General features: G+C 54.5%; 3 protein-coding genes across 3 annotated transcripts; 1 reads left to right on the top strand and 2 right to left on the bottom strand.

Moving 5' to 3' along the window:
• Nucleotides 1–1,294: 1,294 nt before the first annotated feature.
• NCLIV_011330 (putative major facilitator superfamily domain-containing protein) lies at nt 1,295–3,073 on the bottom strand (the record flags this gene model as incomplete). The annotated part of the gene is made up of 1 exon (XM_003880651.1): nt 1,295–3,073. One exon carries the CDS (start codon nt 3,071–3,073, stop codon nt 1,295–1,297), a length of 1,779 nt encoding a protein of 592 aa, XP_003880700.1.
• A 3,002-nt stretch (nt 3,074–6,075) lies between these two features.
• On the bottom strand, nt 6,076–6,795 carry NCLIV_011320 (vesicle-associated membrane protein-associated protein A, related; the record flags this gene model as incomplete). Its single annotated transcript, XM_003880650.1, has 1 exon — nt 6,076–6,795. The coding sequence occupies one exon, from the start codon at nt 6,793–6,795 to the stop codon at nt 6,076–6,078; it is 720 nt and encodes a 239-aa protein (XP_003880699.1).
• A 3,190-nt stretch (nt 6,796–9,985) lies between these two features.
• Nucleotides 9,986–11,632, top strand: NCLIV_011310 (putative iron-sulfur cluster assembly accessory domain containing protein; the record flags this gene model as incomplete). The annotated part of the gene is made up of 2 exons (XM_003880649.1): nt 9,986–10,899; nt 11,365–11,632. The coding sequence occupies 2 exons, from the start codon at nt 9,986–9,988 to the stop codon at nt 11,630–11,632; spliced, it is 1,182 nt and encodes a 393-aa protein (XP_003880698.1).
• Nucleotides 11,633–12,921: the final 1,289 nt, after the last annotated feature.

Genomic DNA, 12,921 nt, shown 5'->3' with positions numbered 1-12,921 from the left:
CGACGGGGGGGAAAGAGTATGCCGCACCGTCCTCTAAGTTGGTCGGAACGAAACACCAATGGGGCAGTCTTTGCCTTGTATGCTGCAATGCCGTTGTCGGGTTGTCTTGGAGGCGAGTGTCTTTTTGCTGCATGCTCTGTTTCTTCCACCGTTTTTCCAAAAGGCAAAAGCGCCGCTAGTGTGCTTCGCTTCTTGCCTGCTGCTCGGCCTCGCCCCACACTCATATGAAACACCCTTCAATTCCAGAAGCGAAACGAAGACCGTTGTCTATTTCGGCGTACGGGCATCTGTACGCCTTCCACAAAGACTTAAAGGAAGTGCGCCACAGCATGTCTACGTCTACCGGCCTATGGATGCAAATTTAACAAAGCTCACTGCAACAACTTCTGCGTGCCGACCTTAGTTCTGTTTCTCGCTCTGCTAAATCTGTTTCATGTAAAGCTGATTCCTGGAACGGCGAGAGATAACGGTGCAACGGCAGTGGTACGTTCTTTTTCCTTCGCTGCGTTGGACCTCGCGAGCGCCCGCAACCCAGTCCGAGTTTCGACCGACTGTTCACGAGCGGACGATAGGAAGAACTGAACTGCGTTCTTCGTCGGTCACGACGATGGAATCAAACAACCGCACGGATTTCAAGCACAAACGCTTCGCTACAATTTGTCCACAACACGGAAAACGCCGCGTCTCTCCGCCACAAAGCTACGTTCGCGCGCGGAGCAAACAGAGTGCTAGGAACAGGTACTTTCCTTCGCACATAAGCCGCGGAGACACAACTGGACATGTCGCCTCCTGTTTCTCTGACCTTTCCCTGAGAAAAAAGACGAGGAGGAAAGCTTTTTTCGTCCTTCCTCTCCGCCAAAAATCTTTCCATAAACCGCAGAAAAAATACCTGTCTGCCCCCCACAAAAGTTTGTCTCGTACACACACACACACAGCGCAGTTGCTTATTCGTCTCTGCTTCCTGTGCAGGCCGAAGTCTCTGCATTGCCCCACGCGCGTTGTCTTCTGGGAGAAAAAAAAAACCAAGTTGTCGGAGTCGGAACCAAACCCGCGAGCAGCCCTTGAGGCTGCGTCGACACGAGTGGTTCCGCTGTTGCTTTTTTCGCCCGCCCCGGCGCTTTCAGCTGCGTTCGGTTGCGTTTTCACGAGCGACGCACAGACCGGGGGGGGAGGGGGGGGGGGGGGGGAGGCGACGACACCAGAAGGATTCTGGCGCAGAGCGCGCAAGAAGCGGAACCCCGAGGATGGCCTCCCGGCATCCAAACGCGCCCGCGAAGACAGACAAAAATGATTCTCAGCTGTGCAGTGTAATGGTAACCTGCTCGTCAGCTTCTACCCGGTCGCTTGGGGCGTTCTTTGGACACGCGAGGTACGCCTTGGGCCATCGGCGCTTGAGGAAGAAAAGGTACAGGGCGAGGCACAAGCATACGAGGGTCAGGCCGAGCATCATCAAACAGGTGTAGAAGTAGTCGCCGTCGAGAACGTGGAGAGTTAAGTCGTCGTGGAGCGGAATGCGGAGCAGCGAGAGGAGGCCGCCCGTTGCGCTGGTCACGCCCACGACCTTGCCGAAGTCCGTCGAGCGGAAAGTGTCGCTCATGTACGCGTACATTTGGCCACTAAAATTCGAGAGGTACAGACAGGAGAACACGGCGCTGACGTAGTAGCAGGGGACGAACCTGGAGAGTGCAAAGGCGTACATGAGGACGCCCGAGGAAATGATGAACAAGACGAGCGCCATGACTCCCCAAGTGTCCGCGAGCTTCCCGAGGAGAATCGCCGGGACCATGGACAGCGGACCCAGAATGCCGAGGACGTCGTTGACGTGCGCGTTGAACAGATTCTCTGCGGACGTCATGTAGAAGTTGTAGAACAGCGCATTCAGTGGCCAGTAGATGTAGAAGCAGTAAAAGTAGGGCGACCGCAACTGCTTGGCGAACGGGATGGTGGCGGACGCCTCCAGCCCCGCCGCCAGTTGCGCGCCTTCGCCTTGGCGCTGCGCGCTACCCCTGCCGACTGCAGCTTCTGCGGGTTCGCCGTCGACCGGTTCCCAGGCCGTCTTCGCCTCCTTGGTTGTAAGTGCCTCGGCCTCGGGCTTCTCGTTCCTCTCTGTACTCGCCGGTGCGTTGGCGCTCGAGCTGCCTTGTCGCGACTCCCGCATCAACTCTTCCTGCGACATGTAGCTCCGTGACGGGAAGAGGAAGAGCGCCACGAGGAAGCAGACGCCGGTCCCCGTTATCGCGTACGTCACGCAAATCCAGAAGAACGACTGCTCCGGGTGATTTCGCCAGAACCCGTCCATGATGGTTGGGACGGAAAAGGACGCGGACATGGCCGCACTCATGGTGACAATCACCAGCCCCTCTTGGCCGGGAAACAAGTTGCTGATGTTCAGCGAAGGCAGGTATCCCGCGTCTGCGCCGAGCGCGAGACAAAACACGCCCGGGATGTACGTCTGACAGTCTTCGCTGGCGACGCCCAAGAGCACCCAGCCGACGGTGTTCATCAGCTGGCCTACGCATGCGCACACCTTCGGGCCCTGGAAATCCATCAGGAGGCCTGCGGCGAGCGAAAAGCAAAAGGCGACCGCCACGCCGACGGTGAACAACAGCTGGACGGCGCTGTCCTGCGCACGACACAGATACCGCTTGTCTGTGACCGATGGCTCGTCTCGGCACAGCCACTCGAAGGCCCCCGCGCGAAACAGCATCGAAGACAAGCTCGGCCATCCAAACAGCACCCGCGCCGACGCAAAGGTGTACAGAATGTACACCACCAGGAGCACGTAGCGATTGAGGTTGAAGGGACGGGGCTGCAGTGCCGCGGCGGCCTCCGAACCCGTCACGGGAGGCACGAGACTTTCCTTCCCTTCCAGAGACTCTCGATCGTCGCATAGGATCCCCGCAGCAGCCGCGCCGAGCTCGTCGTCTTCGCTTGGGCGACTCTCCAACACATTCGCCGCCGTAGAGAGAGCCTCGACAGATATTTCGCCCGGAACACCTGAGCGTGACCGCGGACACACTGGGTCCGCCTCCTGCTCGACCAGCTCGACGCTCCCTTCCACAGGGGTCGCCATGTTTCAAAGAACGTAGGGCCGCTCCAACGAAAACAAACGGCGATACTCTCCCTGCTCAGCACGGGAGAAGAAAAAACCAATGCACTTTATTGAGATGTGTGGAGGTTGACGTCCGCGCATCAAGTCAACTGGGCAGCAAATCAAAAAACAACGCGTAAGAGAAGACTGAAAACGACGAGGCATGTCACAGATCCTCGTCCGTCCGAACTGCGGATGAAGGGAAAGAACGGCAATGGACTCGTATGACCCTACCCGGGGCCTTCGGCCCATTTAAAGCTTGATCGAAACTTTCCAGTGTCGAGACCCGGAACATGTCGAGACCCGGAACATGCAGACAAAACAACCCACCCCCACGTCAACAAGGGACGAAGGGCACTTAGCAAACACAAAAGAGACCCGTTAATTCTGCCTTGAGAAAAGCACAAGGACGCTGCCGAGGCGCGCAGCAGGGGAGGAGGGACAGAGGGACCGGGCGTGGAAACACGAGACGGGGAAGGGCGGGAAGCCAATTTCGAGATTCGCCACTCGCCCTGTGCAGTGGAGAAGCCATGGACAACACAACTCCGAACCGCGCACGTGAGCACAAACTCAAACACCGGAAAGAAACTGCGCGTTTCCTCTCACGTGGTAAGCTGTCTCTGGGTAACCAGAACCACGGTGACAGGCCTATTAGTCCTCCGTCCAGAGACAGCCTAGGACACCACACGTCTTCTGGGAAGCAGCGGCGAATCAGAGAGTCACCGAAAAGATGAGCAGCCAACGGAAGGGAATGGAGTGGACAGAGTCCACGAAAACCGCGGGGTCTCCTCGTACCCCCGACGGCGTGAACCCTACACCAGGGATTTCCCCGCGGAGTCGCCGCATCCGAAAGCCAACAACAAACAACGAACGGGAAAACCGAAGACAAAGAACGACTGTGGCCCCAAATATCTTCCAGTGCCGATTGCCAAATCGAAAAAGAGCGGGAAGCGTGTGTCGCGGAAGAACAAGGATGTGGAACTGCCGGGTACGACAAAACAACAGAGGTGATTTGGGAAAATCGTCTCGGCGGCCGGGACTCTAGCGATGTGGTTCAGCGCGGCAAGAGAAAACGCAGCGCAGAACAGAGGAATTCCCGGAGAGACAAGAACGAGCTAAAGGTAGACAAAGGTGAGTTTCAGAAAGCAATGACGAAGGGATCCGGACAAAGCGGGCCGCCGCTGCAGGGTGGCCGCATGTGTCTCGTCGTCGCGGTGTGAGCGTTGCGATGACGACTTTTGACGTGTGGAGAGGAGGCACTTTCCCACGGGGGAGCCGCTGGCTGCGTTGTCTTTGCAGTCCAGTGTCGGTCTGGGCCTTCGCTGGACACATGAATGCAGCTTACCTGACTGAAAAGGTGCGCCGGTATGTCTGTAACGCAGAACGTTTCGGCCCAATTCACTCGTGTTCAACACAGGGTTTGTAGCCATGGGCGAGTAGCGTGCCGAGAAAAAAGTCGCATACCGAGTCTTCAGACTCAGAGTGCTTAGAAGCCGGTAGGCCTTGTCGGCATCTGACCCTTTGCTTCGAGAACAATAGCATCTATCCACGTTTATTTTAAAATTTCAATTGCTCTCGAAGGTGGCGCCTCAAGCGAAACGGAAAAAAGTGACTCGACGGGGCACTGCTCGCCGCGTAAAATGTAGCGGCCATCGAGATTCCCAGGGGGACCGCCGGAGACGGAGCGCGGTTATTGTGTGCTGGAAGGCAGGAGAGACATATATCGTAAGTACGGCGAAAAGAAAACGATACTTGCATTCAGTGCGCTCGAATCGGTGAGAAGAAAAAGAGGAAAGCAGAGCGAGATGTCGGCGACAAAAGAAATCAGGGTCCAAGTCTACCGGAGGGCACCGTACATGATGGATACGTACATAGCGCTGAAAGGCCAGTACGTGGGTATACAGTGGCGGTTGAGAGAATAGGAACATGGCTGAAGAGAGTAGATATAAGGTTTCCAGCGTCTTTCCAAATATATACCCCTGAGATTTCCTCCATACATACATAAATATGCATCTATTTTAAAGACACCGACAGCGAAGACAGATGCCCCGATATAATGGAAGTTGGGTTCGGAAGAGCAGTGCGTCTGTGACGACACAGGCGTGTGTCTGGCGTCATTTGATTATGTATTCCTCATGGAATGCGCGTGAGGGCGAGTTCTCAGTTTTTCTCGTGGTTCCACCAGGAACGTTGGAGCAACTCTGAAACTGGAGGAGGCAGCTAACGGCGCCTGACAAATTGTGAAACTCATAGGAAGCGACACTTCACGTCAGTGTAACTGTGCATACTTTCCAGTGGGCCAGAAGAGCGAAAAAGAGAGAAGTCCGAGATGTCTTTCACAGGCGTGCTGACACACGAAAAAAGGACCAAGGAAAAAATGACCAGGTGAACAAAAAAACGAACTTTTGAACGAAGTCTGTCGATCCTCTATCCTCCCGACAACGAAAGAGGTGCTGAGAAACGTCGCCCCGAGAACACCCACGAACGTATCAGCCCTCAAGTGTTCGACAACACACGCCGTGTGACTGTTAGGGGCAGGGTCTGTGGCAGCTCTTTCAAGACGCATATCCCCCCGCCGTTTTGAGGCCCACGAGACGTAGGACTCAAGCGACACCCTCATTCACCTTCGCAACTTCCCAAGCACGCCTCCCCTCGACCTCGTCTCGCTGTCCTGCACGTGTGCATATATATTTATATCGATATATATATATATATATATATATATATGCATATGGGCCTGTACATACGCGGAGTCGTGTACAGGTTTCGAGAATTAATGGTTGGCGCAACAACGAGAATCAGCGTAGACGTTGGGTGGCGGGTGGTTGCGACGGGTTTTTTCAGGTCGCCCGCTCTTGGAGTATGTTTTGCTGTTTCGCAAATGAAGAGAGATGGATAGGGGTATTCCAAGGGCGAGTGACCGCAGTCCGTGTTTCGACGTCTCTGTCAGCTCCCCCTGTTTTTCTCCTCGTTTCAGGTCCTATTTACTTGGTGACTTCAGCAGACCTGCCGAAGAAGTACCAGATGACGACTCCAATGAAAATGTACACGGGGATATGCCACAGCTCAAAGACACCCATTCCTCCGCTTTTCTGTGCAGCACCCTTTCGCCCGATCTGAGCTTTAAGCGCCTCGTTCTCTTTCACGAGCTCGTCTTTATGCCGCTCCAGGGCCAGAGCATACTCGACCAGCTGGTCATATCGGCTCTTCAAATCCGCGGAATAGCTGCCGCCTTGACTGCTACTCGCGCCGCCATATCCGCCTCGACCAGAGGACGGCCCGTTCCCGTCAGCTGCTCCCATGGCGCCCCCTACATGGTCTCCCGAAGAGCTGCTCGTGCGGTAGACGACAGAAAGGCGCGTGTCTTCGATTCGGTCTCGATCAAGAGTTTGCCAGTAGTCGCGCGCCAAGGGTGCGTCCGAGGAGACTGCGGTAGACTGAATGAGGAAGCGGTCGCTGCAGGGACGCGTTGGCTCTTCCGAGAGCGGCTGCAGAACAATGTGGACAACCTCTTTTCCACCTCGCGGAATGATCCCGGTCGACGGGCGCACGAGGTAGCTTTTTGGCGCCGTGGTCTTGATTTTGAAGGCGACGAACGTATCAGCAGTGTTCTCCAAGTGCAACTCGACTGTAGACGAGCTGAAGAGAACCACCGGAAACTCGATCACCTTCTCGGGAGTGATCCGCAGCAACGGCCCCGCCATCGTCTCGTTCCGGCCACACGCAGTGCACCTAGGTTTCACTGTACATACACCTGACCACGAGACGACACACCCCGGGGAACCTCGAGAGTGCGCAAAGACACCGGAAAGTGTGCGACAGAATTTGAGAAGAGGCACGGACGGAAGCACGCTAGCAGAAGGAAAGTGAAATATGTGAGACACAGGCAAAAAACAACTGTTTAACGGCCACAGGTTTAAATTCGTGGAAAGGGGCGCAGGACAACGGTTGAAGCAGCGTGGGAGGTGAAGGTGAACCGAGAGAAACAAACAGGAGTACGGGCGAGCAACACTTGCGTGCGAAAGAGAGAGAGCGTAGAAGAACACTAGATGACAAACACAAACACTCGCAAGTCGCCTAGAAGGGAAAAAGAGACCCAGAAAGGAGTACCTTTACGAGATAGGCGGCCTCATTCGGTGGCTGTTATCTTCCGCCCGCCTGCTTCTTCGGCAGCATTCCCAAGAGAAAAGGGGTGTTTTTGAGAGTGACACGAAACGGAAAGCCGAAAGAAGGAATCCGTAGACGAAGGAAGAAAAAAAAACAGACGGAAAAGGAGAGGGAAGTTAAGAGACAGACAAACACACCCAGGAGAAAAAAAGAGCGAGAAAAAGGTGTAGAAACCACCACGCAGGGTTCAGGTATTATGTGTACGCACATTCATGTATGAGATTAGATCGCGTACAACCACAAGCAGTGGAAATTCCGGTTCTGCCCCCCAAGAACCACAGAAAAGGTTGCAGTTTTTTGTTTTCAGAAAACGAGGTAGAGGACGAACCCATTGCACGGGAGTTGGAACCCCCCCCCCTTCTTGCCGCTCTACACGCGCGCGAATCTCTCGCTCTCTTTCCTGTCGTCCGCCGCCGTGAGAATCGAATGTGAAGAAACGTGAAGCACGTAGTCGGCGGTCTGAGGATGCAACACAGCAACTGAGCAGACGACGCCCTCCGCGTGTCCGTCGACCGCATATATTCGAAACAGACTTACGGTCGCCGTATCCAGAGACACAAGGCAGGCAGCCGAAAACTGCAGCGAGGGGAGTGAAAACCACCACGCAGACCGGCGGGGGAGTCACACCGATACACACAGACCCTCGCCGCAAATTCGAGCGCGCGGCCAAATATTTATACACAACCGTGTGTGTCTTTGCACGCGTTTCTCTGAGCAAAAGAAATGCAAAGATCTGAATAGATATAGGCACTTGGAACGAGATCTATGTCCAAGCTGCGCAGGGTCATTGCAGGCGTTTCGCAGTTTTTGCAACACCCCCGCGTAGATGGCATGGGGTTGGTGTCGATCTGGTCACGCGGTGTTGCGGACACAGGACTCGCTAGAGGAATCACGGAGTTTTCCGGCGGTGTCTGTTGCCTTTGGTAACACAACCACATTCATTCCCTCATAGCAGGCAATGCGTAGATGCCTGTTTCGTGTCGCAGAGAGAGTCAAGAAAATAGTCGCTACACAGAATGCGTCAGAGTGCAGGCCGTGGAAAGCACACACAGTCGCGACCCCACGTAGGATCATTCGCTCGGTCCATCAGATTATGTTAATAAAAAATGCATAGATTTGTTCGTGCGTCTATGCGCGCACTTTCCCCTGATCCGATTACGCTTGTAGATCCGTATCGACACTGGTTTTCCCGTTGGAGAGGCAGATTTAGGGGTTGGTCGTTGGTCTCGCTCGCGTCCACGACCGGGTCAAGAGCAAGAAGCCGGCGTGCTTTCAGAAATTTTTCCGAGCAGATCAAAAGAGCTGTTTGAAATAGCAAGTCGAAAGGGTATAGAGAGAACAGTCTTTGTATATATTCACGGGGTGCGCAGAGAAAGGTTCTTGTGAGATCCCTCGAAGGTCACTTGATGTGCGTTGCACGAGAGACATCGGGCGGCTTGGAGCCTGGATGGCACACCCAGCAGACAAAAATTGCACATCTACTGAGGCTTTTCCGGCACAGAGGGAGTTCCTTTTTTCTAACCGTTGCCTTGTGTCTCAGTTCGGCCACAGCTTGCTGGTTCTCCTCGTGGGTTAGGATGAGAACGGCATCGCTCTGTCATCCCGCAAAGATGGCCCACGTTTTAGTCAGTCGAGGCCTAAAACGCTTCGACAGGTTGCGGGTGTCGCTGTTGAGCGCGCTGGCTGCAGTCTTCCCTGTAGTTGATGTTCGGGGTTTACCCGTCAGTCTTCTGCCTTTTCGTGTTCCTTTGGAGAAATAGTATCGGCGCGAAGGTCACAAATGAGGTCGTGTCGAGCCTGAGGGACCGACCAGGTTCGCTCTGATTTTTGCAGCTAGGCCGTGGAACAACGAACGCATCGCAACACCTCACGCCTTTTCTCAGGCGTTGGAAAAGCACTGTGGTCCTTTGTTTGACCACACGTTTTGACACATTTTCCCCCCGACCTGCAGTCTGGTCCGCCTCGAGTGCATTCTTAGTGCTCGCTCGTGTTCACCGCTCTATATGGCGTGCGCTTCTCTGTCGCCAAAAACACAAATTCGGCTGTTCGTCTGCGGTCGCAAGAAGACGAACAAGGCCCGTTTCGCTTTGGCGGCCATTCCTTTTCGTTCCTTCATCAGCGTACTTTGGCGTTTTTCGATGCTTCATCCGGCTGGTGGTCCTTTTGGCGAGCGAACCTCCTGTGTTCAGTCCCTTGGCTGTTTTTCCCCTCGCCGGGGTGGAGCGCGTTTCAGCGGAAACAGTCGCTTTTCGTTTGCCGTTCTGCGGCGCGCGGAGGTGCCTTTCCCGGCAGGACGTTTCCACTGATATAAAGCGATTGTTTTTTGAGGCCGTGCTCCACTGCATGTGCCTCTGGTGTCGGACATGGCCCTACCGCTGGTATGCCGCTACTGCAATATTTTCAGCTCCTGAATTCGCGGCGGGTACTGTGTTGCTCTCTCCCGATTTTCCCTTTTCTGTCTTGGGGTTCTCTGGAGCGGTCTCATTCCATCCGTTCCTTAAGTAACACGAGAAAGATAAGGCCCATACCAACTTTCAGAGCATAGTTGGAAAAGGGTATCCGGTGTAGCCGTCAGCTTTCTGGGACAGGCGGCTGTTTTTGCCGGAAATGACGCAGATTATTCTTCCTTATACAGAAAATCTCCGCTTGATTCGTTTTCGTCTGCCGTTTTCCCGTGTTCTGCGCGGCCAAGTCCATTATGGTTGCCCATGCCGTTTTATGGCCGAGATGCCGCTCTCAGCGCCACGCTTTTTCCGTTCCCCTCGCTCTCTCTCCGCGTCTCCACTGCTTTGCTGCGGTGCACCTTTTTCCGGTTCTTCCCCTTCTGGGTCTTTTCCTTCTTCCCGATTTTCGGCTTTCGTCGCTTCGGCCGCGCCGTCTCCGCAGGGACGAGTACATTCCTGCTTCGCCGGCTTTCCTCCGCCAAGCAAACCAGTGAGAAGGGGGCTAGCCTGCGAGCGCGACGGTGTCCACCTGAGCACCTCGGCCTGTCGCTTTTTCGCGCACGACGCAGGCGCGTTCTTCTCTTCCAAGTCGCCTAGGAAGGATGCTCTCAAGGCTCCGGTAGATGAGGGACAACCCGGCCGACTGACTCTGAAAGAAGACGGCGAGGCCGTCATCCACATATCGCCAGCAGCCGCCAAGCGGTTGACTCGGATTTGGGAAAAGCGCAGAGAGGCCGAAGCTCAGGCAGCCGCCGGTGCCTCGCAAAGTGTGAGTGCGGCCGCGCGGTCGGGTGTTCCGGAGAGTGGAAAGTCTTCGGTCGTCACTCCAGCTGCTGGTCGGGGGGCTGCCCAGGATGGGGTTCCTGGGGAACGGAAGGGAGGATCTTTTCGTCCGAATGAAGAGACGAAGCTCGCCTTCAAGGGCCAGGGGTCACCTGGACAAAATCGGCACGGAGCGGATGGAGGGGAGCGAGATATCGTAGGCAGGGGCGCGCACTGGTCGGAGACAGACGAGCCAAACGGGAGGTCAGGCGAGACGCAAGGCAGTACTCGTGGAAGCGAGGTACCCCCGCCGCTGGGGGCTTCTCGTTCGTGTTATCAGTGGCGGGTGTTCAGGATACCAGTACTGCTTCGATTTGATCGGACGCAGAGAGCTCGTCGACTTTCGACAAGCAGGCACGCATCTGTGAGTCTTGTGTTGCCACAGATCCACCAGTTCGTAGTTAGCGTTGGTGTGGCGTTTCGCGATGCGGTCGGGGGTGCACAAGTAAAAGGGGCGTTGAATATCTGTACTAGCCGAGCGAAACAAGGCTGCATGCAACCCCGATGTGGTTAAAGACAACGCGGCCGTGAGCGCCAGGCAGTGGCGTCCATTTGCACCAGCGGGTGTCGATCTAGAGCCCTTGATTTCCCTTTCTATCTCAAGAGGATATGGTGGGACTCAGATAGGGTTTTGGGGTCTCCTGCGACCATGCGCACGTACGACTCTTGGACGCATATTCATATATGAGGACAGTGCAGGACGAGTACAGTCAGTATTCTATGCGATTGGAGGTGTCTTGTCTCACAGGAAGCCACGAAGCAGAAAGCCTCTTCTTTTAGCAATGCGGCCTCGCGGTGCATTCGTTGCGTCTCTCCAATTTTCTTTCTCTTTTCCCCCAGGTTTTTCCGCATGGCCTCGCCATATGGAGGCCCGGACATCGGAGCAGAAGAGAGACCTAGGAGTTTTCAAGGCGGCGATTGTCAGAACGAGATGAGAGAGAATGCGTGGTGCGTGGTTGTGGACAAGTGCAGTGTTCCTTTACTGGAAAATTCTGTGGTAGATTATTCCGACACACTCGCCGCATCTGAGTTTCGCATTGTTAACAACGAACAAGCAGAGAATGTTTGCAGTTGCGGTCACTCTTTTGCCATAAAAGACGATTTTTAGAGAACGGAGTGGCAAAAAGGACTGCCGTTTCTGGTTGAGATTTCGTCTGGGCGTGTCCATATTTCTGAGTCCCCCTGGTTTGGGGATTTGGGGGTAGCTGCGCCACGCCCACGGGGTTCCGTCCGTGGTACTTTATGGTACTTTTCTGCGCGACCGTTTTTCTGCCTCACCGAGTTCCCATTTGGCATTCTTAACCGTTTTCCTCCATAAACGTAAAGAGCAACATATGACCGATACCTCTTCCTGCGCGACAGGAGTGCCGCGATATTTCGACAAGGTCTTGCCGCAGTATCTCTCTGGTGGCATCTTTTTCTGGGTCGAATGCCTCGCTGCGTTTCCACCTGTATAGAAAAACGTATTCTGAAGGGTTCCAGTTTCTAGCAGGCAGTCGCCCCCAGTGAGTAGATACTTCTTCCCTCTCCGCCGTTTGGTTAGTGGTCGGTGCCTTTTCCTATCTCTGCTGTCGTTCGGCACGAGCAAGATTGTGGACGTATGAGAAATCGTGGGGGATACTGAAGCATTGACACGGCATACGTCGAGAATGATCTGCTACATTGTATTCCACATGTGAGGGACACGAAGCAGGTAAGTGGATGCAGACAGCGGCTATGCAGGACATTGGCAGAAACCTCTCACATCTGATAATACCCTATTCCACGTCGGTTATGTTCTATTCGTAGTATATATGGATTTTTTCTGTTATCGCTCGTATGAACAGCGAGACAAAACAAGTACTCACGTGTTATTATGAGAAGTACCATCGTACCGGGAGTGACAATCTCTGTCGTAAACGCGCGGCCGATACAAACACGATCGGCTGTCGGCTGCTACAGACCGCCCTCTGAGCTTGGGATTGGAAGGCGGGGGCATTATCCGGCTGGCGGAGTGTTTTCGGAGTCGGGAAGTCTAGGTTTTCTTTGTAGTGCAGCAGCAGGAAATCTAGATGCGTCCCACCGGGATCCTGGTCGCTCCGAAGAATCCGGAAACTGAATGCAAAACTCTAGGAAGAACAAACCGCAGCAGAAGAGCGTTTTGTTACTGCTGAGCTTGCACATGCAGTTTCGTTTGAGAGGAAACAGTTCCGTCGTGCCCTCGTGGTGCAACAGATAGCGACGTTGCAAACCTCCGTGCAGCAAGAGATCTTCGTCCTGTATTTTGTTTATTTCTCTCCAGTTAACTGGAAGAGCGGAGACACCCTGGCTTGGCCACGTGACGTTTAACGTGTTTCGAACGTCCTTGTAAATACGTTCCTTACTGAGAGAAACGAGGAAACCACAAAAGCTGAAAAC

The sequence above is a fragment of the Neospora caninum genome, chromosome IV, assembly GCF_000208865.1.
Source record: "Neospora caninum Liverpool complete genome, chromosome IV".
In the NCBI taxonomy this organism is placed as follows: domain Eukaryota; phylum Apicomplexa; class Conoidasida; order Eucoccidiorida; family Sarcocystidae; genus Neospora; species Neospora caninum.
This window is presented reverse-complemented; position numbering and strand designations above follow the sequence as displayed.